Source organism: Microtus ochrogaster, chromosome 8, assembly GCF_000317375.1.
Source record: "Microtus ochrogaster isolate Prairie Vole_2 chromosome 8, MicOch1.0, whole genome shotgun sequence".
Lineage (NCBI taxonomy): Eukaryota > Metazoa > Chordata > Mammalia > Rodentia > Cricetidae > Microtus > Microtus ochrogaster.
Window position 1 is genome coordinate 13934315 of NC_022015.1, and position 27893 is coordinate 13962207.

Sequence of the window (27893 nt, forward strand, 5' to 3'; positions counted from 1 at the left end):
CTATCTATCTATCTATCTATCGTCTATCTAATCTATCTATCTATCTATCTATCTATCTATCTATCTATCTATCTATCTATCTATCTATCTATCTATCTAATCAAAATTAGAAAGACTCTTTCAAGTATTATTTAAATACTATCTGTCCTGAAGATTTTTAACTTTTTTATAGGGATGGCTGGATCATATGCTATACATACTTTTTCAGACACTTTGTGCTGTCTTTGACTAGGGTCCTTTAATATAAACATTAGCTGTGGAGTCCCTCTTCTGTGACATGGGGCATTCCTTTTGGGCCATACAGGTGAAGGGCTCTAGGTTGCTGTTTTGTTTGGAGTCTCATTTCTGTTTTTTGATACTTGCTCCCACTGCTCTGCACCAGCACCCTTCATTCTCCGCATTCTCTTGCTGTGTCCTCTTCCTGGGAGACACTATGGCTCGCTGCTTCACACCTGTATTTGACAGTTTCTGCTTCTAGCTAAGTATCTGGGTAAACAGAATCTATAGGAAATACGTAGATCTAGAGCCCAAGAGTATAGCTGAAGACATTTTAGTGTTTTTTTTTTCTTTTTGAAGGTAACTTTTAAACTTGTATAGATTGTTGTATACATACAAAAAGTGCACAGGTCATTAGAGTCCAGCTTGATGGTTTGCCCAGGTACAAAATAAAGATGTTACCAGTGCTCTAAAAGCACCTTCTCTCCCTTAGTGGCTTTTTCCACCACAAAGGTAGCTTCTCTCCTTGACTAGTTTTGTTTCTTCTTCACCTTTATTTTGAATTAGATACAAAGTGTGTGTGTGTGTATATTTAAAAAGTAATTTTACTAAGGTATAGTACACATACTAAATTATGAATTTTAGGTATACAGACATATAAGCAGGTTTTCGGATTTTTCAGGGGGTTTGCGACTACCACAGTTCAAGAATTCTGCATTCCCTTAGAACCTTGAAAACTCGCAGTCACTCTGTTTCCCCACTTTGCAGCCCTCGGTAATCCCTTGTCTACTTTCTGTCTCCATAGCTGTACTTGTTCTGGATACTTCACATAAACTTGTGATATGTGGCCCTTTTTCTGTCTTTCATTTAGAATGTTGCTTTAAAAGGCTACTGTTTTGTACCATGTATCTCATTCCTTTGCACAACAAAGATAGTTATATATGAAGAGTCCACCTTTTTTTTGTGATAGTTTATGTAACCTAATCTGGCCTGGAATCAGGCAGCCTAGCCTAGAACTTGCATTCCTTCCTCAGCCTCCCAAAAGCTGGTATTTCAGATGTGCACCTTTTCTTCTCACCTGTATTCGTGTTTTTTTTTTTTTTTACTTTTGGTCCTTTGAAAGACATTGGGGGTCATTTCCAGTTTGGGACTTACAAATAGTGCAGCTAGGAACATATTGTTTTACAGGTTTTTGAGTGGATGTGTGTTTTTATTTCTCCCGGGTATGTACTAGGACTAGAATTGCTAGGTTGTATGGTAACTTTGTATAACTGGCCAAGAAGTGTCAAACTCCTTTCTAATATGTCTATATCATAATTGATATTAATCCTTTATGTATGTGTGTTTGTATATATAATTTTGCATTATGCAGTTTCTGTTTCATATTGTATTTTGAGTAGTTTTGTCATAAACATTCTTTAGCTCATGAACATAGTAATCTCTGTTTGGGGACGCTTAAATGACTTATGGTTATGACGAACCTTTTTACATACACCTTTTATTTATTTATTTATTTATTTATCTATTTATTTATTTATTTATTTATTTATTTTTTGTTGCAGAATCTGAAGCCTTTATTATACATCACTGTAACATAAGGGCCAGGCTGCTTGTTGAGGTTTCTGTCCCGCCCAGTCCTCCAGCCGTTTAGTCTCAGAGAAAATCACATAGGGATCTCTATAAGTTATAAAACGGATTGGTTCATTAGCTCAGGCTTCTTATTAGCTCTTATAGCTTATATTAACCCATTGTTCTTATCTATGTTAGCCACATGGCTCGGTACCTTTCTCAGCTGGGCAGGTTACATTTGCTTCTTCCGTGGTCTGGGCAGGACTCTTATTTATTTCTTTAGACTAAGTAGTGATGGCATTCCTGCCAGGAGTTACCGTAAGTCATGTTGTTACCCAGTTTTATGGGATTGACTGTTTACTAGCAGTTGGAAAGAATGTCTCTGCTGAAATTTAAAAAGGTTTCTTTTATGTTGCTAAGTGGAAAATTTGAATTTCTCTGGTTAGTTGTGAGGTAGGAGAGTTACATCTGGCAGAGCAAGTGTCAATGCTAGGACATCACTCATGGTAGGCAGGTGTCCTGCCATCAACCAGGTCTAGAAAGTAGAAGTAAGTGTATCTTTGTGATAGTAATATTTTGACATTAGGGTATTACTTTATTCTGACTCCACAGTCTTCCCTTTGGTGTTCAGATAGCCATATACTCTTCCGTTTAGTGTTCTCATACTTTAGGGAGATGACCAAGACTTAATCAAAATAGAATTGGTTAAAATTGGATCAGACTGGACATAGGTTATGGGAAGATTCTAAAGTATTCTTTGATAGGAAAAAACTGGGTTGGTTTAATGAGATCACATTGTGAGACTGAATGAGCAGAGCAGAGTGCCTGTGACTGGTTTGGAGACTTTGTCTTCCTGAGTCTGAAGAGTTGGCCTGGTTTTGGGTGTGGAGAGAGATGCGTGACTTGTGACTTAAAAGCATTCTTAGCCACTTAAGATTTATTGGGTTTATCCTGGATTTATGGTATTATAAATGTATGATGTGTATTGAAACTTTATAGATCTGCTTAGGAATAACATCTCTTTGTGACTCTTAATAGATGTTTTAACTCTAAAGATGCAGTAAAAGAGAAAGGATTCAAAGCAAGAGTATCTTTACAATAGTTTGGATTACTTATTTAAAAAACGTTAGCCAGAAATACAGGTCAGGTATCAAATAACAGCATCTCCAAAATCAGGAGGACATATGGGGTGTGTGTGTGTGTGTGTGTGTGTGTGTGTGTGTGTGTGTGTGTAGGTTTTCCTTCTCTCTTATATTTTCTTCCTCTTGTTTGTTGAAGAAATTTAGTCTATTTTCTGGTAGCCTGTGGGTTTTCCAAGGAGAAGAAAAATGCATCTGTATTTAGTGCGTGTAAGCTTCCCCCGTTAATTGTTCCCCAGACAATACAGTAGTATACCAACTATTTATATAGCCCTTACACTATATTATATCTCATAGTAATCTAGAAATTAATTTTTATATGACGATGTCCATTGGCTAAATGCAAGTACTAGGCCATTTATTTTATAAGTTACTTGAACATCTGTAGTTTAAGTATCCACAGATGTTGTGGAACCAGTCTCCAGAGGGACAGCTGTACATGCATGTTTGGTCTTACGGATAGTTAAGTAAGGTTGGCCTTGCCACCTTTCACTCCTTGCCTTTCCCACTTATTCAACCTCCCAAGAATAGGTTGCTTCTGCTTCAAGAAACACTGACTGGCTTCTCTTCTGGCTTCTCTCTACCAGATTGGGAAGCTGACCCTGCTGTGCTAAGGACCCTTAACTTTATTCCTACCCTCTGTAAGCCAGCGAGTAGATGGCATAGTTCGTTTTTTCTTTCCCTCTCTCAGTTGTTTTATAATGGGAGTGTCATCTTGCTCCCCAGTGATAAGGTCAGGAAGTTGATAGCTTGTAAACCTGTGACAGAAAATTTTAGTTTAAGGCTTTGCAAATCTGTTTTTTTTATTAAATACTTTGTTGAGATACCAGTTCTTTTAAATTGTGTAAACTTAAGTTGTACATTTTGATGCTTTTAAAATGAAACATTTTTAATGTTTGTGGTAGCAATATATATTAGTTCCTTAGATATTCAAATGACTTTTCCAGTTTTCTTCTTTGACACTTAATTGTTTATGACTGTTATACTTCCCTTATGACCTTTTTGTTGTGTCAGGTTTGGGTATTTGTTTTTAAATTCTAAGCCAAAATTTCCCACCTTTCTTTAAAAAGAGAAAAAGAAAAAAGGCTTTGCTTTTCTGTAGTTGGGAAGAATTGTATATTTGGAAATACCAAGAAGGTGAAAAGAAGATACTTTTGAATTACTTTTTGCTTTATTGGATACATAAACGTTCTGTGGTGACCTGAGCTGACTAACTCTGGGAGTCATCTCCCTTCGCCATATGTATGCAGAGGACAGTGAGGATGAATCCACAGAGCAGCTTGAGCAATGTGATATGCAGAGCTTGTGCTGGTGAGAGACGGGGGTTTCTTGTTTGCTCTCTCTAGCATCATAGGCTGCTAGGGCAGAGAAGTCTTCTTGCTGCCACTTGGTCTTCCTAAGTATCCCGAATACCTTTTAGATAACTCCCCAGTTAGATAAACTGCATTTGTGTTCCAGGTTATTATTTGTTTGTTTTGGGTTATATTTTGCTTTTTTATTTTATATGTGTGTATATGTTCCTATGTGCCTAAGTGTCCATTTTGTGTACAGTTCTTGCCTTCCACCTTTAGTGGGTTCCAGGGATTGAACTCAGGTTGTCAGTCTTCCACAAGTGTCTTTGCCTGCTGAGCCTTCTCATTGACCCTCAAGACTGTACTTACTATAGAAAAAAATGCACCTGAGAATAAAATGGAAACAGATGAGCAAAGATTTATTTAAAATTAACAACTAAACTTCCAGAAGCCTTTGGATGAGAAACAGCTATTATTCAATATCTAAACCTGTTTTTGTCTGCTTGGACAGTTGATGTTCAGTGTGAGAAAACTTAAGCCCTGTGTGAGCCTTAATTGAAACACTGGGTTACAATTTGTTGCAAGGTGCTTTGTTTATCAAGGGAAGGTCATGGAGAGAAATGTCTTAAGGCTTGTTAGGATAAGCTTGAAGAGTAATGTTAGCCTTGGACAAGCTACTTCATAGTTCTTTCAAATTTTACTTTTGCTGTTGAGACAGGATCTCTCTACATAGCCATGGATGTCTTGGAAATCACAATGTAGACCAGAGATCTTCCATTTGCCTCTTGCCTCCCAAGTGGTGGTATTAAAGGTGGTGTGCACCATCACACCAAAGGTTTTCATTTGTGACTACTAATATTGTAGCATGGAATTTTCCTCAGGATTAATTCTGTAGGAAATAACCTCTATAGATAATTACCCTGAGCCAGATTCAGTATAGGCACTCAGTAGATCTTGACATTTAATATTGTCAAGTGACGTCATGCAGTTATTAAGGGGTCTCTCAAACTTCTCATAACCTTTGGTGATTAAAAAGTTGAAATCAGCTGGGTGGTGGCGGTGGCTCACATCTGTAATCCCAGCACTTGGGAGGCAGAGGCAGGTGGATCTCTGTGAGTTTGAAGCCAGCTTGGTCTATAAGAGCTAGTTCCAGGATAGACTTCAAAGCTATGAAACCCTGTCTCAAAAAAAACAAAAACAGAAAACAAAACAAATAAACAAACAGATGTTGCAATCAGAGCTTTTCCAGGTTGATCAGTTTTGATTGCAGTCTGCTTTCACTTTAGAAGTAGAGTCATTTAAAAAAAACATTACACTTAAAAAATTACAATTAAGGTTTGTCTGGTTTCCCAGATGACTGATGTGGAGCTGGGGCTGGGAACCTGTGCTTTGGGTCTTCTTTTCATTGTTTACAGGGTTATGTACCACTGCAGGATAAGTCTACTCTTCATGGTTTTGAGAACTCACATGATAGAATCTGCATATTTTTTCTCTGCCCTCACCAGGGTCCCTACATGTCCCCGCTTCATCCTTCTGAGGAAGGAGAGTAAAGGAGTGGGCAGAGGTCGGGTCGGAGGCATCTCAGTAGTAAGCTGGGCATAGCTGTGTGTGTCTGTTTCCTTAATGCTGTGTGGGTAGACACAGAAGGATATCTGGGGCTTGCTGGCTCCCAGCCTAGTTCTAGGCTCAGTGAAAAAACTGAAAAGAACAAGGAAGATGCCAGGTGTGATGGTAATGGTAAATGTCTTTAGTTCTTAGCACTAGAGAACCAGAGGCAGGCAGATCTCTGAGTTTGAGGCCAGAGTAGTCTGCATAGTTAGCTATTTCAAGACCAGGCCAGGGCTATCATGAGACCCTGTCTTACAGGGGCCAGGGGGAATATAGGGGGAAATATCTTGTGGCCTTTATACCTGTACAGGCATGCACACTAAATGCATGTGTATGTTCATATACACACATACTTTTGGATTTTGGAATATTTTGGACTAGGAATGCTTATCCTGTACATTTGTCCTGATACTTCTGTGATTTTTTTTAAATTCTATTCACTAATTTTGTGTGTATATGGATGTCAGAGGACATCTAGTGAGAGAGTGAGAGTCAGTTCTTTCCTTCCATCACGTGGATTCCAGGGATCAAACTCAGATTTATCAGGCTTTGCTGTCGAGTGCCTTTACCTGCTGAGCCATCTTACTGTGCTAGTACCCAGACCCCTGGGAAATAAATTCTACTCTCCTGGCAAAAAAAGTAGATAGTGATTGGTTTGATGAATCTTATAAACCACTTTGTCTCTAGAAGAGTAGCCTAACTTCTGATCAGGCAGTCATATCAGACCAATATTGTGATACCTGTTTCCCATGAGAGGAAATCAATATCATTACTGTGTTGTTGTCTTTGTCTTGGGGTCAGGTAAAGAATATTTATGACCAGTTGGTATCTTTCCTGGGGCATGAGATATTGCTTGTTCGTAGGGCTCTATGAAGCTGTCTCATAGAACCTCATGTCTGGAGGTTATAGCTCCAGTGTAGACTATTTTTCTTTTCTGAGCTATGTTTTTGTTTCAAAGGGAAAACAATGCTCCTTTAAAAAAAATGTTATCATGAAGCTTAGAGGCTTGCATGTGTTTTGACTTATTTGGTAAGTGTCTGCAAGGATCATCAATTGAGGAGACAGTTGGTCTAATTATGGGTAGGATATATCGGTCTTAAGCCGATGGCTTAGTATAATATTTTCCAAACAGAAATATCCAGATTCTATAAAACAGACGCAAATATATAAAGTTGAATTTAAGAAGGCCCATGTTTTATTTTTCACAGAATCAATGTATTGCATAATTTTAATGCTTTAATATATGCTATTATTCAGCACATGATAGTGAAAATCAACTTCTTTTTTTTTTTTTTTTTTTTGGTTTTTCGAGACAGGGTTTCTCTGTGGTTTTGGAGCCTGTCCTGGAACTAGCTCTTGTAGATCAGGCTGGTCTCAAACTCACAGAGATCCGCCTGCCTCTGCCTCCCGAGTGCTGGGATTAAAGGCGTGCGCCACCACCGCCCGGCTGAAAATCAACTATTTAAAACTTAAAAAGTGCTGGGCGGTGGTGGTGTACACCTTTAATCCCAGCACTCGGGAGGCAGAGGCAGACGGACCTCTCTGAGTTCGAGGCCAGCTTGGTCTACAAGAGCTAGTTCCAGGACAGGCACCAAAGCTACAGAAAAACCCTGTCTTAAAAAAGAAGAAACAAACAAAAAAAACCTTTCAAAATATAGTGATTAAGTTTAGTACATCAAATACATTAAGGTTTAATAGTGAAAAAGAATCTTAAAAGGAGAATCGAGGTAGGACCAGATATGACTCAGAACGTGATGAAATTGTTTGTCAGGGCTGTAGGGCTTGAGCCAGTTAAAGATTTTGGCCATCTGGGTCTTTCCTACTCACTCATTCAGTGAATCACATCTGTGGTGGCTGGTGGCACTTAGGAGTCCTGACTTCTACTAGTGTTTTTCTGAGGCACGTACTAAAGAATTGGCTGTTATTCTGTATTTCTTTTTGTCTGGGGAAAGAGGTAAGATAAGTAGACCATGTGTGTCCTTGGTGAGATATCACTCTGCTGAGGTGCTAAAAGTGGCAGGAGGAGGAACTTTTGTGTTTGTTCAGTGGGATTTTCTTTTCCTTCAGTTCTTCAGTTTGTGATATGGTGATTGAGGGTGGGGTTGATCCAGTATGGGTTCAGTTGCCTGTTTAGTCTTGTTTGACAACTATCTTGCTTAGTAATATATTACAGTATCTTGGTGCTGTTGAATTATGAGCGGCGGAGCTGCGTCCCCAGCACCCTGCCGCCCACATGGCTAGCTTAGCTTATGCCCCGAAATAATTACACGGAAACTATATTCTTTTAATCACTGCCTGACCCATTAGTTCCAGCCTCTTATTGGCTAGCTCTTACATATTGATCTAACCCATTTCTATTATTCTGTGTAGTCCACGAGCCGGCTTACCAGGAATGATCTTAACTTGCATCTGTCTGGAGTTGGAGAACCATGGCGACTCTCTGACTCAGCTTCTTTCTCCCAGCATCCTGTTCTGTTTTCTCCGCCTACCTAAGGGTTGGCCTATCAAGGGGCCTAGGCAGTTTCTTTATTCCTTAACCAATGAAATCAACAGATTGATATATGACACTCCCACATCATGGTGCATAATGATTGGTAGGTGAGTCTAGATGAGTTGAAGATCTGAGTGGTAAGAAGGATAAACAAATAAAAAAATTTAATAATAAAAGAAACATAAGCAAACAATGCAATTCTTGATAAAGAATTAAAAGTTGACCCGACCCTGGAACTTCTTTCTTTCCTCCTTCCTTCCTTCCTTCCTTCCTTCCTTCCTTCCTTCCTTCCTTCCTTTCTTTTTTTTTTTTTTTTTTTTGAGACCAGGTTTCTCTGTGTAGTTTTGGAGCCTGTCCTGGAACTAGCTCTTGTAGACCAGGCTGGCTTTCAGCTCACTGAGATTTGCCTGCCTCTGCTTCCCAAGTGCTGGGATTAAAGGCGTGTGCCACCACTGCCCAGCTTGACGCTGAAATTTCAATGACTGCTGTGTGTAAAGTTTCATTGATATAATGAAGATTGTAATTTTGGTTAATTTGTTTCTGGGATACATAAGCTGAAGAAAATAAGAATGTGATCTGAACAGAAACTCTTTGTGCATCTGGCAGTTGCTGTGGCCTAGCTACATGCTTTAGACTTGTTATTTCTCCCAAGATATATGTAAGAGCTCTTAGCAGTGTTTTCTGTTTCTTCCATGAAGTAAAACATGCAAAGCAAACGGGTGGGAAAGGTTTCTTGTCTATAGTTCACCTGTCGGTGTCTAGGACTTCCATTGCTTACTTGCTTCTGTTGGCCGACTCCCCCACCTCCCAACACCTGTTTAAGGTGAATTCCTCTCTTTTTAATCCTCCCTGTTTGAATTGAAGAATTGTCTTCAGATCTCTTCTTTCCATTAGCTCTTTCTGGATAGTCAGTTTCTTTCTTTGCTTACACAAATCAAGTCAGCTTCTGGGATATGAAAGATGGTCTGTGGAAACTCCAGTTTGCTTACTTTTCTTCTGCTGTGATAGATATTTGCTTCACTGAGATCAAATGGGCAAATGACCCTTTTGTTTGCCATCCCAGAGGATGAGCATTCCAGTGTCTGTTACTTGACTTTTCTGTAATATTTTGCATTGTTGCTTGTATCTTCTTGAACTTCTGTTTTGGTTCAACTTGTGTGAACTTCTTTGACCAATCTTACTTCCTTTTCTTATGCTCATGTTCATCAAGATTCTGGCCTGGTTGTTGACTGCTCTTCTCACTAGATACTCCATGGGCTGTTCTCTGTGCTCATTTGATAGTCATATGTCTTTCTGATTTATTTCACCCACCTAGATATCTTTCCTCAGCACTATGAACAACTTCATTTGGGGTGATGTAGGCCTCAAACTTGGGATGAAGAGATGGCTCAGCAATTCCCAGCAACCACATGGTAGCTCACAACCATCTGTAATGAGATCTTGTACCCTCTTGAGGAAGAGACCTGGTCAGGCATCCTCATCAACGTAGACCGTGAAACTCAGTATGGACAAGTTCAACAGAACCACCATGTATGGGCTGCCCATGCATGCTTCAGTATTGCCAGGGCATAAATTTCATTTTCAAATTTCAGGCCTTAAACTCAGCTTGTTCAGAACTCTATGGTCCCTCATTTTCAGGTTTATTCCTGATTATTACCCAAGTCAGAAATAGAAAACCTTGATGATATTTCTGTTTTTTCTTTAGCTTCACTGACCTTGTAACACCAGCTACCTATTTCTCTTCCATACTTAGTCAGCAGCTGGTCAACTCTATGGTCCCTCGTTTTCAGGTTTATTCCTGATCATTACCCAAGTCAGAAATAGAAAACCTTGATGATATTCCTGTTTTTTTCTTTAGCTCCACTGACCTCATAACACCAGCTACTTATTTCTCTTCCATACTCAGTCCGCAGCTGGTCTACAAAAGATGTCCTAGTTTGTGTGTGTGTGTGTGTTTTTTTATCCTATCTCATTCTTCTACTGTACATACCAAAAGCTTTCTGTTGATGTAAGTGAAGGAACAGACTAAAAGCCAACACCTTTCACAGTAGAGATGTCCAGAGGCACTGAAGAAGCAAAAATTTAGAGAGCTGAATCCTAACCACTACACTACCAGGGAAAAAGTAGAAATAAAGACCAAGGAAAAGTTTGGGAGAAGTTGGGTATTGTAGTGAAGGCAGTTCTGTATCTGTCCCACCCTGCATATTGTTTCTGGATGACATCCACATTGTATTTCTCTAGCTGTGTTTGTTATCGGGTCCTCCCTCTACTACTTTTTGAGACAGGTCAGTCTCTGTATCCAGGCTGTCCTTGAATTCATACAGTAATCCTCTTGTCCCAGACTCCTAAGTGCTTGCATATTAGATGTGAGCCACTATGCCTGACTCCACTCACTTGTTTGCTGGTGTCACATGTATTATTTCTAATGTCTCTTCGACTCTTCATCCCAAACTGAATCTTAAGATATTTTATAAAGCAATTTTTTGCTTGTTATTTACATGTAATTAGTCATTAAGCTGTGACAGTTCTTCACAATCAAATTACAATTTATTTTTTTCCTTTTTGGTCTTTTATTATTTTTCTTAATTGGAGCTATAGCAGGCAGTTTGTGATTCTCTCTGTGTGTATGTGCACCTGCATGACGTGTGTGGGGATGTGCACACACCCTGACACCTGTGTGAAAGTCAGAGGACAGCTCTGTCTCTACAAACCTTTCCGTGGCAAATGACTGCTAAACTGTCTCTCTGGCCCCAGTCGTAGTTGGTTGGTTTGCTTTGTCATTCTCTACCTTTTATAATACTGGTAGATCATTTCCTTCATGAAACTCTTCATTTGGTTCTTTGAGCTCTGTGCTGTTGGCCACAGCTCTTTTTTTTTTTTTTTTTAATTCATCTCCTTTGATGTCTTCCCAAGCCTAGATGTGTCTTTTGGGTTTTCACCTCTGGCTTAATGTCTTGTGACATCACTGGGCAACCTCAGGGGTATATGTGATTATAGTCACTCATCTGTTGACTTCTGCATCTCTGTCTTTATTGTAAACTCTGTACTGAGCCTAGAAGTGTATTTTCTCAGTTGTCTGCCCTGTTCTCTTCTTAGAGTCTCTATGGAGTATCAGCCATAGTGGATTTCAAAGAGAGCTCATCACTCTCTTTCTCTTTTCGCGTTCCATCTTGATGTAGTCAAAAGCTACCATCAGAGAAGACATGGGTGAGATTGAGGTTTTAATACCTAAATTGGACCACAAATTCTATTGATTCTGCCACATTTCCAAATCTCTTGCAGATTTGCTGTCTTGTGTGTCTTCACGGTGTTGCCTTAGACCTTTGTTGTTTCTTCCCTCACTTTGTTTCATAACTGCTTTGTCACTGTGCACCCTCCCCCTGCTCTAAATGAAATACTCATAGCCAAAGTTAGATTGCTTGTTTGTTTCACTTATATGTAAAATGTTTTGCACGCATTCTTTTCTAACAATCTAGTAACAGGTCATTATACTTCCTTTTACTTTGGAATAGTTGTATCCTTGTATCCAGCTTCTCTTCTCTGCACATGGTCCTAGCCAGTTCACTTTAGAACCATTTCCTGATTTCCTGTGCCATCTTAGGTTTGCTTTTAAAATCCTTCCTGAGCTAATCTTGTCTTTACTCATTCCTCTTGATCTGTCTTGCAGACTTGCTCTTTCAGGTCTATTGAATTTCTTGGTCTTTTTTGAAGGCGTCATACTTTCTTATCATTTTTTTTTGTGTTTAAACATGTTGCTGCCTCCACTTTGATCCCTGCCTCTGCCCCTTCAAGGCTTAAGTGACATCTCCAGAGATGTCATCACTGTCTATCAACTCACTGTCTTGTGTTCTACTCCCATGACATGCTGTTTATACACTTGCTCTATTAATAAAAAATATATTCCTAAAGTTAATTCTTGGGATAATTTTAGGATTATAGAAACAACAACAGAAGTAGCATGAGTCCTTTCAAAGTCTATACTAGTTTCCTTGTCATTAGCATGCCAGGTCAATGTCATAAGTGAGAAGTTAACATTAGTACCTTGCTGTTGACTGAATTTCATGCATCAGGATATTTCTCTGGTTTTGTTTGTTTTTCTCTGGTCTTTTTGAGACACGGTTAAGATTGCATATCCCTATTTATGATAGTTTGTCTTCAGAGCCAGGAACTCAGAACTGCTTGTGCTGATTTATTTCCTTGCATAGAGTATCGTATCAAAGAATGCTCTGCAGTATCGAGGAAATTCCCAGCATGATGCCCAGGAGTTTCTGCTATGGCTTTTGGATCGAGTTCATGAAGACCTCAATCATGCTGTAAAGCAGAGTGGCCAGCCTCCTCTGAAGGTGAGTGCATGTACACTCACTCCTCGTACAGTCTGGGAGTGGGGAAAAGGCTAAGGAGAGGGAAGTCTTCTCGCAAACGTCTGTTAAGGGCTTGTTGCATTAAGAAGAGTGACTGACTAGCTGTGGGTGAGTGTAAAACTAAGTGGGCATTTCATGGATATTTTACCTGTTTATTGTGCTGCCAGTGTAAAGTAAAAGGCAACTGTACCTAAGGACTTCATAGTCTGATGAAGAGGACCAGATGCTTTCTATTCTAGTAAGACACATACTGTATAGATCAATAGAATAAGTACACAGTCAAAAAGGAAATGTATGAATACCTCTGCTGTTGGACTTGGATTTGAGCATAGGAACTGAGTCTGAAACACAGCAGTTCACATATATAGCTTTTCCACGTGCAGCCTTAATATTATAGGTAAAGTGGTTCATAGAGTAGGAAAAGTACTTCTGTGGAGCTTTTGAAGTGTGTGACAAGTCTGTTCTGTATTTCAAAATTTCTGGTTTTAGAAAGTTAGTGGATTATTCTGACTTAAGGTCCTTTTGTTCCTGAACACTGTACTTTCATAACTGTGTCTACATGGTTGACTCTGTTACCATATTAAGACATCCTAAAGGCCAGACACTGTTTTACTTGCCCTAACATCCTGTATAATGTTCTCTAAATGTGGTAGCAGATGCTTCGTAGCTAGGGACATGAAAAGGTTAAATAAACCGTGAAGCAGACTGTGATAAAGCATCAAGATGAAGATGGGAACTTTCTAGGGAGGAGAGCTGGCCAGTCTTCCAGCAGGCTAGAGAAGTGCAGTTGTCTGTGGAGGGAATGAGTCCATGTGACCTGCAGGCTGTGTGCTGTGTACAGAAGCATCTGGGGTCCATATACAGCTTATAAAGGAAGTTGGGTATTTGTGTTTTTTCTTTTCTTTTCTTTTAGCCACCATCAGAGACTGATATGATGCCTGAGGGACCATCTTTTCCTGTGTGTAGCACTTTTGTACAAGAACTTTTTCAAGCCCAGTACAGGTAGGAGCAAATATATGTTTGTTATCTCTTGTTTTGTCTGCTTGATGTAGTTCTGTGTGATCTTATGTGAATGTTTTAAATTTTTGTTTTCAAAGGTCTTCTTTGACATGTCCTCATTGTCAGAAACAGAGCAACACTTTTGACCCTTTCCTGTGCATTTCTTTGCCAATTCCACTACCCCACACAAGGTAAGAATGTATGTATAAAATTAACAGTCTGCTGTGATGGGGCACGTCTCTGTAGCCTCCTGTGAAGGCTTTTTCCTTAATTTAAGTAATAGGCTTAATGGTAATGAACACAAGCCTTGTTACATTCTTGAAACTAAGTGCCTGTCTGAGTGTACAGGCTGAGCAGGCACATGATACAGGCAAGCCCATTTTTTCCCCCACTAGTCCTAGATTCTCTGGAGACCTTTCTTGTACTTATTTCAGACTTTCAGAGTTTCCAGAAATTAGGCTGTTTTGAAGAAAAAGATAGAACCAATTATGAATATGTTTCTTGAAAAATATTTTTATGAAGATTGCTTTTTCAAAGATCTTTTGACTTGTTTGGTAGTTTCTAGTTAGGTCTAATGAAACTTTTCCCATTTGGCTTCTAAATAAAGGGGGCGTTAGCTCAGTTTCTTTTGTTTTTAGATAGAAGCTCATGTATCACAGGCTGGCCTCAAACTTGTGTAGCTGAGAATGGCCTTAAACTCCCACTCTCTTGTCTTTAGGTTCTAAGTGCTGCAGTGGCAGGCATATGTCCCTATTTTCTGGTTTACGTCATACTGGGGGGATGCAGGGCTATGCATGCTAGGCACCTGAGCTGTCTCAGGCCTCATTTTAGTTTTCGTGTTGATTTCAGGCTAGGTTTCTTTCACTTTTTCTGTATTTTAGCTAAAATAAGTGACTAATGAGAAGATCTGACTTTGATCTGCACAGGCCTCTCTATGTCACTGTAGTGTATCAAGGGAAATGTTCCCACTGCATGAGGATTGGTGTGGCTGTGCCTCTGTCTGGGACTGTTGCCAGACTTCGGGAAGCTGTGTCTATGGAGACAAAGATCCCCACTGATCAGGTAATAATCTGCTAAGACCAACTATACATGAGACACTATACTGTTGGTTTCTGCTTATCTGGATTTTTTTTTTAATTTTCTGCCAAACATGTTAGAAATTTAATATTGTGGGGAGGATGGCTGGATGGGGGAAAATCCAGACTCAAAGAATACAGTGTATGGAAAACCTTGGCCTGCTTCAATTAATCGTATACATGAAAGGAAAACTTTTATGTAAGACCTTGTGGCTTTCTTTGTAAAGTGTAATTACTTAACCTTTCACACTACTGTGGGATTTGCCAGAGAGGTTTCTCTGTCATGGTGGTGAGAATGGGCATCCTGCTAGTATGATGTTCTGTATATAGTGTATGTTCATTGTGCTGCTTTCCAGCCCCTGTTGTGGCACTGCGGTTTGAACCCAGGGCCTTACTACTGCTAGGAAGTGCTCTATATCTGAGTTGTACCTGCCACTCTGTTTTGTTTCCTTACAAAGTCTTTTGTTTAGATAGGGAAAAGTTGGGTTTCCCCTTTTGGGGGATGGGGAAGGGGAACACATCTTTGATAAGTAGTTACGTTTAAATTGAACAAGAAAATTATTTTGGCTTGTTGAGGACTTAACATACTTTACACACAGTTTATATTGGAAAAACATTATGGGGAAACATTCTTTAGGATTTATAAGGAAGGATGACTTACTGGTGAAACAGCTTTTCCCTGGATAGCTTTTGCAAGCTTCTATATAATCACTTGGATAATAATAAAGGTATTTTGTTCTTTGGCCTCATTTGGCCCCATTTGGGCAAACTCACTTAAAGCAGTGTTGCCTTAGTGTAGCATTTCTCTTCTATTTTCATAGGCTGAGTACTGGCACGATGATGAAATGTTGGCATTTTCTTTACTTTAAATTGCTGCTTGATCCTTTTTCCTCTTCAGGGAGGGGAAGGCAGAAAGAAGAGAGGTCTTGGTATCTAAGGCCAATGCGGCTGTGTCTGTAGAGCTCAGTGCTGGCTCACTCTTTCCACATGTGGTATGAATTGGTGATATAATTACGAGTTTGCTTTAGCCCTCAGCTTTCTGGAGAGGTAGATTATACTTCCATTCTCACCAGGAGAAAAGCAGCATAAACATAACATTCCTTAGAAGGAAATGTGCAAAGAGAATTTTTCTTTTTCTTTTTTTTTTTTTTTCTGGGTCATGTGTGAAACAGACCTCCAGCCTTTTCACCTCAGATCTGTTGAATGCCAGGACTCTTGAGGTGGTGATGGGGAGGGGCACTGGCAGTTGGTGCCCAGTGGTGCCTCTTCATTCTGTTGAAGAAGGCCCTGTTCAGGAACACAGAGCTGGTTGATGGCAGACTAGGCCTCGAACCTTCTCTTGCTCTGCCCAGTCTAGTACTTTTGCATTGGCCAATACTGCTGAACATGCAGCATAAGCTTTAAATGTAGCCATTGTTTTCATCCATGTCTTTTGTTTTCCTATTTTTTTGTTAAAATATAACTTAGAAATTAAAAGTATCTTTTTTTTTTAGATTTATTTATTATGCATACAACATGCCAGAAGAGGGCACCAGATCTCTTTCTAGATGGCTGTGAGCCACCATGTGGTTGCTGGGAATTGAACTCAGGATCTCTGGAAGAACAGTCAGTGCTCTTAACCTCTGAGCCATCTCTCCAGTCCTAAAAGTATCTTAAGTGTCAGTGCTAAGAAGGTCACTAGCTTTAGTGCTGTGCTATATAGAATTTTTTAGATTTTTTTTCTGGGATTATTCTATAATCTTTTCTAAAATAGAGTTATTACACATCATTCTTAGCTGTTTTTTTTTTTTTGGCTTCATGATGCAGATATATGCAGGTCATCTTTTCTAGTAGCTTTCTTAGTCAGCAGGGCTACATTAAACTAGTTGCTATCATTGGGCATTTGAGTTGATTTTATGTGTTCCAATATAGATAGCCATGATCATTTGACTTTTTTTTAGTCTGAAAAGAGGAGAATTTAATGATATGAAAGAATGTCTTAGATTCAGATGTAGTCTGTCTTCTCCATGAGACTGAAAATATGCAAAACCTTAGGCAGGTCTCTATTTCCTTTTTTCTCCTGTGAAACAGAGGAATGAGTGTAATCTGTCTCCAAACTTGGAGGAACTCTGGATTGATGCCACAGAATTCTGGATTCAGAGTGTATTGCTACACAGTCATAGAGGCCATTATACTTCTGAGAGTCTCTCATTGCCAGCAAATAATGTGGTCTTAGCCTTTCTGGCGGTGATGACCTCCCTATGAGAACATGTCTCTTGCAAAGGATCTCCTTTATCCCTCTCCAGAGGAGGAAAAGAGGAAATACAAGAAAAAGCACCTGATGCAGAGCCCCGATTCCTACTTTATGGAATCAAAGTGCCCAGGATGCTATAGAATCACCACGGTCTTTAGCCATACAAAGACGGTAGTCCTGTGTGTCGGCTGCTCCACTGTCCTCTGTCAGCCTACAGGCAGAAAAGCAAGACTGACAGAAGGATGCTCCTTCAGGAGGAAGCAGCACTGAAAAGCACCGGATTCGAGATGAGTGGAAACCACCCCAATAAACACATTTTGGATAAAAATAAAAAATGTGGTCTTAGAAGACATCCAGTAACCCCCACTGAGCATCACCAATCTGATGGTCTTATGAAGGTCAGGGTAGGATTGGAAGATCATTTTGTATTGAATTTCTAGTTACCCAACTGTTCACATTTTCCCTATCTTTTAGATTGTGCTAACTGAAATGTACTATGATGGGTTCCATCGTTCCTTCAGTGACACAGATGACCTGGAGACGGTTCATGAAAGTGATTGCATTTTTGCCTTTGAGACTCCAGAAATATTTAGACCTGAAGGAATTCTCAGTCAAAGAGGTAAATGATCATGTCTCTATAACACAGTTGAGTTTGCAGATTTGACCACTGTGGACATTGAAGTTCTGTATGATAGTATACAATTTTAAAAATTGTGACTAAGTGTACATACTGTTGTGTTTTTAGATTTTTATTCTCTTTTGTTTGTTTTTCTTGTTTTTAATAAAATCTCTATTTTATTACTAGTAGTGATCCTTTTGAACCCCACATGTGATTCCTGTGTATTGAACATCTGCCCCTTCACGTGCCTATTATTTCTTACATGCTTTTATATTACCTGAAGGTCCACCTCACCAGCTCTTCTCCCTATTTTCTACAAATTTGCTTTAAGCTACTTGAGTTCTCTAGTTTTGTATGTGTGTGTTTAATCTCTGTCCTATTCCTTTTTCTTTACTCTTGAAAAATTTTAAGCACACTATAAAGACACCCTTCCCCAAGTTACTCAGAGCAAGACTGATTTCATTTTCTTTTTTTAAAATGTTAGCAACAACTTTTTATTTGGGTTCTTCTATTTCTAACGTGAATTTTCACTTTGATCCTTCAATGCCCTTCCTCCCATTCAATCAGGTGGATATTTTTCTTTTTACACTGTTACCTCTAGTAAATCACTGTTCCCGTATTTTATTCCCCTTTTGTTATTTTTCTGTATCTATCTCATTGCAACAGGAATTTTTGTTTCTGTGCTCAATGATAAAAATACAAATTTAAGACAAAGACAGTAGATGAAAGAAATATCAAAACTAATCCTTTAAAAGAAAAAAAAGGTATAACTGAAAGAATAGTCCCTACTTCTTTTGTAACTAAATAAAAAATACATTTGTACAGAGTCAGATACAAACAAGATAGACAGACAAATAACTGAGTCCGAATGTCCCCAGTGACTGCTTCCTCTAGTGAAGCCTTATTTCCTTAGGTTTGCACTGCTTCTTATAGCGTTTTTAGCTGGGAACCAAGACTTGAAGTAGATGGGCCTGCAAAGGACATGTTGGCTAACTCTCTGGATTACAGAGCTCCAGTTATTGCGACTGCTCATCTGGCATGCATATATGGAAACGATCTGTTTCCTCTGTCTCTCACTATACTGGCATTCTTTGGAGTGCTGGCCATGTGATGGTTTATCTTTTTATACCTAGCAGTTTCTAATATGCAGCAAGAGTCCAGCTACTGATTTTTAGCTGGAACATCCCCCAGTTCAGTCCCTGTTCCTTGAGTGCTTTCAGTTTATCTTATCATATTGAGTTCCTGTACATTAATGATTCTCATACTCTCTCTAGAACATGCCTCTGTTGAAGGGTGCACCACTTTGAAGCATTTGTTAGACTATGATGTAGAGACATTATGAGTGCTCAGTAGCAACATGTGAGAATGTTCCTCACTCTGGGAGTGACAGCTGTGAATTAGAGAGGTTAAATCACTGGCCCCAGGGCCCATCTGTTAGGAAACACAAGGCTGTGATTTGAAGAGCGGATCTTGGCAGCAGTTGAACAGCATCCCTTTATCTCACTAGAAATCCTGATCACTTCATACATTTACCTTTGCCAGGAATGAGGTAATTTGTTGTTTCAGATTTGGTTTCTGTTATCTTTATTTTTCCACATGACAGTTTAAAATGATTATAAAGTGATATCTACTCTTATTTCTTTGGGATTTCTTTATGGTATTTATGCCTAAAATGTGTTCTTTCTTTAAGTAGCTTGATTAAAGTTCAGGTTTTTAATTTCTAGTGATTTTTTTACATATTTAATTATCTGGAGTTTATATTGATATTACCTATGTACCTGTCATTCAAATTATTATAATGCTGCTGCATCTTAACAGCAGCTATTGGATTGCTGGCTACTTAGCATACTGCCAGAACTGTGCTGTGAATGCTTTTCTATAAACTTTTCTATTTTCTTCTTCTAGTGTTATTATTGTTCGTAGTGTTGGCAGAAAGGTCTGTTCCTCTTATGAGTGTACATTTCACTAAGTGACATCCTTTTGAAAGAGTAAAGGGATTAACAGATATTGCCATTAATTAGCTACAGAGTCTTGTTATAGGTCTTGAATAGCTGGATGGATGACCCTGAATAACAGGAAGCTCTGCTGTAGAACACTGAAGATTTGTGCTGTCTGTCAGGCATTTGTGTTCTTGCTAATATGGGTTGATCTTTTCTAGTTATGTTCTCACAACAGTTCTGGATTAGTAAGTGCAGTTTTATCTCGTTGTGATAATCAGGGACAGGAAACTGCTAGTGAAACCTTGTAGATGATTCTAAATGTTGTCTACATTGCTTTTGGAATGCATTTGACTGGTTACTGGACCTAACTTCGAGTTATATTTGTGGGTTATTCCAGTAAACTTGAGCTTCAGAACTTTCTGACTTTGACTTGTAGAAAATTCCAATTTCTAATTTTAAAGGTAGGGAAGCCTACTTTAAAGGAAACGATGAATGCTGACACCTAGCCTGATGGCTAGATGAGTAATGTCATAGTAGAGTGTTTGTCCCTATTTTTGATTGTGGTTTAAATTATAAAATGACAGTTTCTTATTATTTCTATTTCTATTTTTCTTGTAATGAATAAATGAAAAGAATCTTGAAGAGATAAGTTGAACTGTTTTTATTCTGTTTCAGGCATTCACTTAAATAACAATTTAAACCACTTGAAATTTGGTTTGGATCATCACAGACTATCTTCCCCACCATCAACAGCAGCAAAACAAGGGAAAGTGGACTTGCCCACCAGAGTGGCAAACGACAAGATTGTTCTGCTTGTGTGTAACCGGGCCTGTACAGGGCAGCAAGGGAAAAGGTAAAAACCAGACTATTTCCTAACAAATACTGACTTTTTTGAGGCTATATGCTTTAAAATCTTTTGAAAGGAGGGATGAAAAAAAAAATCTACTTTTAGTGGGAGTTTTGTTTTGGTTTTGAGATAGGGACTCGTTGTGTCCCTGGCTACCCGTGAACTCCTGATGCTCTAGCAGCTCCCAAGTGCCATTATGCCTAGCTGCAGTTAATTTTCTATTCTGTTATTCAGAAGGAATCTTTGTATAAGTTGGTTTAGTTTGTTGTATTAGGAAGGGAAAAGATATAAAATTAGTGTGTTAGTATTTGAAAGGTGCTTATTTTAAAGTTTACTTAAGCTGGGCTGTGGTGGCCCAGCACTTGGGAGGCAGAGGCAGGTGGATCTCTGTAAATTTGAGGTCAGCCTGGTCTACAGAGCAAGCTCCAGTACAGCTAGGGCTACACAAAGAAACCCTATCTTGGGGAAAAAAAGAAAGGAAGAAAGAAAGGATGGAAGGAAGGAAGAAAAGAAAAGAAAAAAGTTTGCTTAGATTTTGAGAGCTTATGTCCTGTGTGTATTAGGCTTTTCTTAGAATTCTGAACCTGTATCTTAAAACTTAAAAAAGTCTTAACATATCTCTTTGGATGATACATGTTTCCTAGACTTATGTCCCAAATTGAACTCATTATCTTTCTCTTCCAATATTTCCTGTTTTGGCAGATGGCACCATTATTCATTCAGCATTCTAAGTTAGAAATACGGGAATCAAAAATCTCTCAAATTTCTCTGATGCCCTCTTTAAGAATTTATGGGAACCATAGAATATCTTCAAAGTAGCTTTATCACAGAAGTATCTCCTGAATGGGAACTGCAGATGAATATGTTTCAGAAGGACTCAAAGGGTTTTTTGTTTTGTTTTGTTTGTCTGTTTTTACTAGTCAGGATAGTCATTATTTGAGCCTTTTAAAATTTCACTTTGAAATAAGTTCCTTGAGTGGTAACATAAACATAAAAATGTCACATGTATTAATGATATTAACAAGAATGTTGATACTTACAGTGTTCAGGCTTTGTTCTAAACCCTGGGAATGTAGAGGTTCCCTTTTCTCATGAAGCTGACATCCGAGATAGGTCAACCAAAACGTAGTAAACACTTTTAACCTCAGGTAGTTGTCACTATGTTGAAGACACTGACACAGGGTAAAATGGTAGTGTGTGTGAAGGAGAGGCCCTGGGTCTACATTAGAACCAGAGCACAGGAAGGTGTCTCACTGGAAGGAATGTGTCCCAAGGAGAAGGAGTGAGCTGTGGGAACATCTGGGGAGAGGTCCCATGTAGAGGGGGCCCCAATGCAGACTAGGAGTGTGACATGTTTAAGATAATAAATGGAAAGGAGCTTGTAGTATTTTTATGGAATTGAGACCTATAAAATCCCCTTTGTGGTAACAGGCTCTTAGAGTGGAATCATTGTCTTGTGATAGGAAGCTGTTTCATCCATGGAGACTTTCAGGCAAATAGCTTCAGTGTTACTGTTGTGAATAAGTCACTAGATGGCCTTTACGAATGATTTTCTTTTACCACTCGGCATCCACCCAAGTCTTCACTGAGTTCATCTTTTAGTTAGATTTGTCATTCATGCTGTGACTGATTCATCCAGCAGCTTCTGTTTTATGTGAATTGGTTGTTTTGGCTGCTAAGGTAAGTACATTTCTCTCTAGCCATCAGTCTGTTAGTAAAGTGTCTAAATAGCGGTTTCTATTGCTGTGGTAAAACACCAGGACCATGAACAACTTGGTGAGGAAAGGGTCTCTTTTATCATACTGCTCCAAGGTTACACTTCATCTATGTGGGAAGTCAGGGCAAGAACCTGGAGACAGGATCTGGAATAGAAATTGTGAAGGAATGCTGCTTACTGACTTGTTCACCATAGTTTTCTGAGCCTGCCTTCTTATGGCATTTATCTAGGACCACCAGGTCAAGACCACAGTGATCTGGGCCCTCCTACATCAGTCATTAATCAAGAAAATGCCTCACAGACCAATATGATGGGGCATTTTCTCAGTTGGCATTCCTTCTTCCAAAAAGAATCTAGTTTGTATCAAGTTGATATAAACCTAGCCAGCGCATGAGGATGGAAAGTCAGGCAGTGTTTATAACCCAGTGGCTAGTGCTGTGGTTTGTGGGGAATGAGGGTATCATACAGATGGGCAGCAGAGAACATAGGAGGATGGAGAGGGTATTCTGTGTTGAGGGAGTGTGGTCTGCATCTGGGTGTATATAGATGGAGACATTCAGGGATCAAAACATAGACTTGAACAACTAGGGCATGAATTGAAGCTGAGGCCAGAACAATGGTCCTCAACTTTAACTGTGTATTGGAGCTACCTGAGGTATATTCAGAAAAGCCTCAGTTCTAGATCACATTCCAGACTGACTTAATTATAATCTCTGGAGCTGGCTTGAGCAACAGAGATTTTTGATGCTCCTTTGGTGACTTCAGATGTTGCTAAGACTGAGAACTATAGTATTGTCTCTTATGTGGTATAGGAACTTGGCAGAGCCTAGCTGACTTCTGCCCTAGTTAGGAAGTGACTTCAGGTGTCGCTTGATAGTGCCTATCTTGTCAGTACCAGGATGTGACTACCTGCTTCTTAGACCTTCTAGCCTTGCATGTTCCTGACACTTTTTTGATGTACATGGTTGGTCATGTTCACAGTCTCTGCTCCCTTACTGCTTAACTGTGCTTCACAGAGGCCATTTCTTCACCTGAGAGATCTAAGCAGTTCTTCTGACCTTGTCTTCTGTGAGAGTACCATTATTAGTTTTTGTTTTGTTTGAGAACTGTCCTAAAACCAGTTAGACTGTGATCCAATTTAAAAAAACCAAGAACAAGGGATTGCTGTATTTTAAGGTGACCCTGTTGTTTGTATGGTAGATTTGGACTGCCTTTTGTCCTGCACCTAGAGAAGACAGTAGCATGGGACCTTCTGCAGAAGGAGATCTTGGAGAAGATGAAATATTTCTTGAGGCCTACTGTCAGCATCCAGGTTTGTAAGCATTTTGCTATTCCAGTAGAGCATGCTTTTTACTCAGAAGCAGCAGTCAGTACAGTGAAACTGGTTTTGTTGGGACTTACGGCCAGTTTCTGAAAGAAGTTGCTATTGCAGAAGGCCCCTTGAACTGCTGTGTATATTGTATCCTGTCATGGTGCCTCTCTAGTACAGCTGGCATGGTCAGCACGAGATGGTATAGAACTTCTATCTGTAAACTTTAAAAATTACTGTGCTAAGGTATCCATAAAAGACCATTAAATTAGTGTTCAGTGAAAGCAATGGAATATTTAAATCCTTGATAAATAAGTTGCATTTGAGTGCCTTGTACTTAAAGTAGAGGAGTATTTTGTAAGGTGAGCTGTTTGCTGTATCTGATGTATTTTGGAAATGCCACTGTGAAGCATGCTCTTGCCTAAGTCCAGCCTAATTCTCATTTGTCATTTGATATAGGTATGTCCATTCAGTTTGCGTGTGGTCAGTGTTGTGGGAATAACTTACTTGCTGCCTCAGGAAGAACAGCCCTTGTGCCACCCGACAGTAGAAAGGTAAAAGACAAACACAAAACCATTTTCAAGAATCTCACATGTGCTCATGTAACATTTGATGTAATGTCTGATGTCTGGTATAATTTCCATGTAAGTGTCTTAACTTCTTTAAGGCCATTTAGAAGTGAAGTACTTGGCAACTTGATTTGCCGTGCATTGCTGATACCCATGGGGGCCTGCCCCTTTCTGAACAGAAACAGAGGAGGGTTGGATAAGGGGGTAGAGGGAACAATTAGGAGGAGATGAGGAGGGACTGTGTGGTCAGGATGTAAAACAAACAAACAAATAATTAAAAACTAACAAGTAAACCGAAAAGAAAAAGAAATTAAGTTCTTGTTTTACTTTTGGCTCATACTAGGTACAATGTTGTCCTAGTCAGGGTTACTATCGCTGTGATGAAACACCATGACCAAAAGCAAGTCTGGCGAAGCTTACATTTCCACATTACTGTTTAGTATTGATGAAAGTCAGGGCAGGAAGCTGGAGGCAGGAGCTGATGCAGAGGCCATGGAGGAGTACTGCTTACTTGTTTGCTCTTCATAGCTTACTCAGCCTACTTTCTTAAAGAAGCCAGGACCACCTACCCAGGGTGACCCTACCCACATTGGACTGGGTCCTCTCACATCAATCACTAGTTTAAGAAAATACCCTACAGGCTTGCCCACAACCCAGTCTTATAGAAGCATTTTCTTGGTTGAGGCTCCCTTTTCTCTAATGACTCTAACTTGTGACAAGTTGTCATAAAATTAGCCAGCACAGAAGTATTCTATGAGCTTTCTTCAAATTAAAGTAACTCGTGTTAGGAAGATTTAAAAATAAAGAAAATACACATACATGCACACATGCTCACAAACATGTGTATGCATGCATGCATGGATGAATAAATAAGTAAATGATAAACGAATTACACTCTCATTCACAAAGATTGAAGTGTTCCAGGCTAATGGTCTGGTTGTGCCCTGGTCATTGCCCTTACCTGGTAACTTGTGATCTAGAAGGTAAAGAAAGCCTGTATCCCATAGTTTGAACTCTCTACTTCTCTTTGGTCAGGTCTTTTTGTTATCCCTCTCCCAACTACCCCAAACCTGCCTTTGTCTTCATTGTACTGATGATTATTTGAACATATGACACTGTCCATAATTCCTTTACTGTGAAAACATTTATTGTTCCTCCTCCTCTGATGGGATTAGTTGTTCTACTTTTCTACTCCTGTGATTTAAATCTAAAAATATTTCACAGCATACAAAAGATAAAAGTTTTAGGTCCTCCCCCTCCGTCCATATCTTGGAAGGTGAACATCCAACCTAGCTAGGCTCCCACAAAGCCAGCACATTAAGTAGGATCAAAACCCCTTGCCATTGTCCTTGGCTTCTCATCAGCCCTCATTGTTCGCCATGTTCAGAGAGTCCAGTTTTATCCCATGCTTTTTCAGTCTCAGTCCAGCTGGCCTTGGTGAGCTCCCAATAGATCAGCCCCACTGTCTCAGTGGGTGGGTGCACCCCTCGTGGTCTCGACTTCTTTGCTCATGTTCTCCCTCCTTCTGCTCCTCATTGGGACCTTGAGAGCTCAGTCCAGTGCTCCAGTGTGGGTCTCTGTCTCTATCGCCATCCATCACCAGATGAAGGTTCTATGGTGATATGCAAGATACTCATCAGTATTGCTATAGGATAGGGTCATTTCAGGTTCCCTATCCTCAGCTGCCCAAGGAACTAACTGGGGACATCGCCTTGGGCTCCTGGGAGCCACTCGAGGTTCAAGTCTCTTGCCAATCCTAAGGTGGCTCCCTTAACTAAGAATTGTGCTTCCGTGCTCCCCTATCCAACTTACGGACGGAGGGAGAGGACCTAAGACTTACCACAGGGCAGGGCACCCTGACTGCTCTTTGGACTGGAGAGGGAGGGGAAGAGGAGTGCGGGGAGGGGAGAAGGGTGGGAGGAGGGGAAGAAGGGTGGGAGGAGGGGGAGGGAAATGGGAGGCTGGGAGGAGGCGGAAACTTGTTTTTTTTTTCTTCCTTTTCTCAATAAAAAAAATGTTAAACAAAAAAAAAAGAAAGATAAAAGTTTAGTAATATTAGCCATTAGTGATGAGTGTCTCAAAAAATGGTGATGACCAGTGAATTGGTTGGTTTGTATTTATGGAGGAGGAAGGTACAGGGGAGTTGACATGGACATAAGGTAGGCATAGTGGGGTGGACTTGGGCAAGTGTGAGAGCAGACTGTTCCCAGGAAACTGAGTCTAGTCTCTGTGTGGGTGAGACAATGGGCAAAAGTTGGAAAGATAATAAATAATATCTAAGAGTGTGCGAGCAAACTTACAGGATGCTAAATTTCTTTCACTCTTATTTCTATATTGAATGTTTTAATTTAAGGATTTTCCATTCTGCTTGTAAACTAGGTACAAAATCAGAGTCTACCTTGGTCTCATTTTTTGATGAAGAACTATTAAGATTTTCTATAATGACTATATTCTAGATAGAATAGAATGACATTTAAGTGAAATCTTTCTTTTAGAAAATAATATGTGGCTCTGCTCTGATTCTTTAGGGCCTTAAAGTCCTGTGGACCAGGTGGCACCGCTCATGTGAAACTGGTAGTAGAATGGGACAAGGAGACAAAAGATTTGTGAGTCTTTTTTTTTTATTACCATTTTGGCAGCACACAGATCTTTCAGTTTAGCTGTAACATGCAAGTCTTAACATTAAATGAGTATTTTATGTGTGTTTTAACCCTTTATTAAAGCACTTTTTTTTCTTTTCCTGACTTCTTTCCAAGGCTCAAAATTGTAGAAAATTTACTTGCTGCTGAGGGAAAAGCCATATGTTCATTAATTGCTGTGTGTGTTGATTTACTAGGATTTTTTTTTTTTTTTTGTTACAGGATCATTAGCTCTTGTAGGCTTATAGCAGACAGGATCAGATGTGTTTAGGATTGTACAGCTGTAGGCTAGTAAGCTTGTGTCAAATGCATGTCCTTAGATACCTTAGACAAGAATGAATGATTTAAGCAGCATGGACAGAGAGAGCAAGCAAGCTCTGGTTAAGAGCACATACTGCTCTTGCAGAAGAATTAAGTTCAATTCTTACACCTGTGTCAGGAGGCTAACAATAGCCTGTAGTTCTAACTTCAGGAGAACTGACACCTCTGGCCCCCGTGGGCCCCTACACTCATGTGTGCATACCCGCATAGATACACATACACACAATTAAGAACAAAATATGCACAATCATGGACAGTTTGAGGAAAGCTAACTCCAAGTTAACTCTTGAAATAACTTTGCAGATGGAGTAATTTCCAAAAATAATTTGGAATGTAGGAGAGTTGAATTGCTATATTCTTATGCATTGATTTATGGGTTATGAGTTCATAGCTATTTTGAAAAGCTCTCGTGTCTGTTTTATAAGACTGCCTATCCCCTGAATTGCAGCTTGTTTATAAACACTGAAGATGAATATATCCCTGATGCAGAGAGTGTCCGTCTGCAGAAGGAGCATCATCATCAGCCACAAACCTGCACTTTATCCCAGTGTTTTCAACTCTACACCAAAGAAGAACGGGTAAGATGCAGGTCTTCAAGATGACAGTGAGATTAGTCCTGCCCAGGAAAACATATCTCATGCTCCAGGAGTTTGCATTCCCATAGGCTCTACACATTAAGTGGGTATACATATTTAGTGTTAGTCATTTTAGGGCTTTAATATGGAGTGACTTAAATTTTTGAGTATTTGGAGTGCTGTAGAAATGAGCCTTTGTAATTGTTTTATTTTTAATGATCAATATATATTTTTTGTTCATTTCAGTTTGGAAGTCTTAAGTTATTTTCCTTAGTAATGAACACTTTTCTTAACATTTTTTGTTTTATTTTTGTTTTGTTTGATGTTTTGTTTTTGGTACAAGGTTTCATAATATAGTCCTAGATGGTCTAAA

At 39.5% G+C, this 27893-nt stretch overlaps 2 protein-coding genes across 2 annotated transcripts in view; both read left to right on the forward strand.

Moving 5' to 3' along the window:
* The window catches only part of Usp31 (ubiquitin specific peptidase 31), a 65680-nt gene that overhangs the window by 15128 nt on the left and 22659 nt on the right, over window positions 1–27893 (forward strand). The window contains exons 3-12 of the mRNA XM_005351139.1: window positions 12521–12658; window positions 13590–13678; window positions 13774–13866; window positions 14602–14737; window positions 17459–17603; window positions 20219–20396; window positions 23308–23419; window positions 23876–23970; window positions 26514–26591; window positions 27394–27523. Of these exons, the coding sequence (XP_005351196.1) occupies window positions 12521–12658; window positions 13590–13678; window positions 13774–13866; window positions 14602–14737; window positions 17459–17603; window positions 20219–20396; window positions 23308–23419; window positions 23876–23970; window positions 26514–26591; window positions 27394–27523 (1194 nt within the window). The remainder of the gene's footprint in view (window positions 1–12520; window positions 12659–13589; window positions 13679–13773; window positions 13867–14601; window positions 14738–17458; window positions 17604–20218; window positions 20397–23307; window positions 23420–23875; window positions 23971–26513; window positions 26592–27393; window positions 27524–27893) is intronic.
* Window positions 16981–17275, forward strand: LOC106143857 (40S ribosomal protein S27-like). Its single transcript, XM_013347724.2, has one exon. It carries the CDS (start codon window positions 17000–17002, stop codon window positions 17252–17254), a length of 255 nt encoding a protein of 84 aa, XP_013203178.1. The 5' UTR covers window positions 16981–16999; the 3' UTR covers window positions 17255–17275.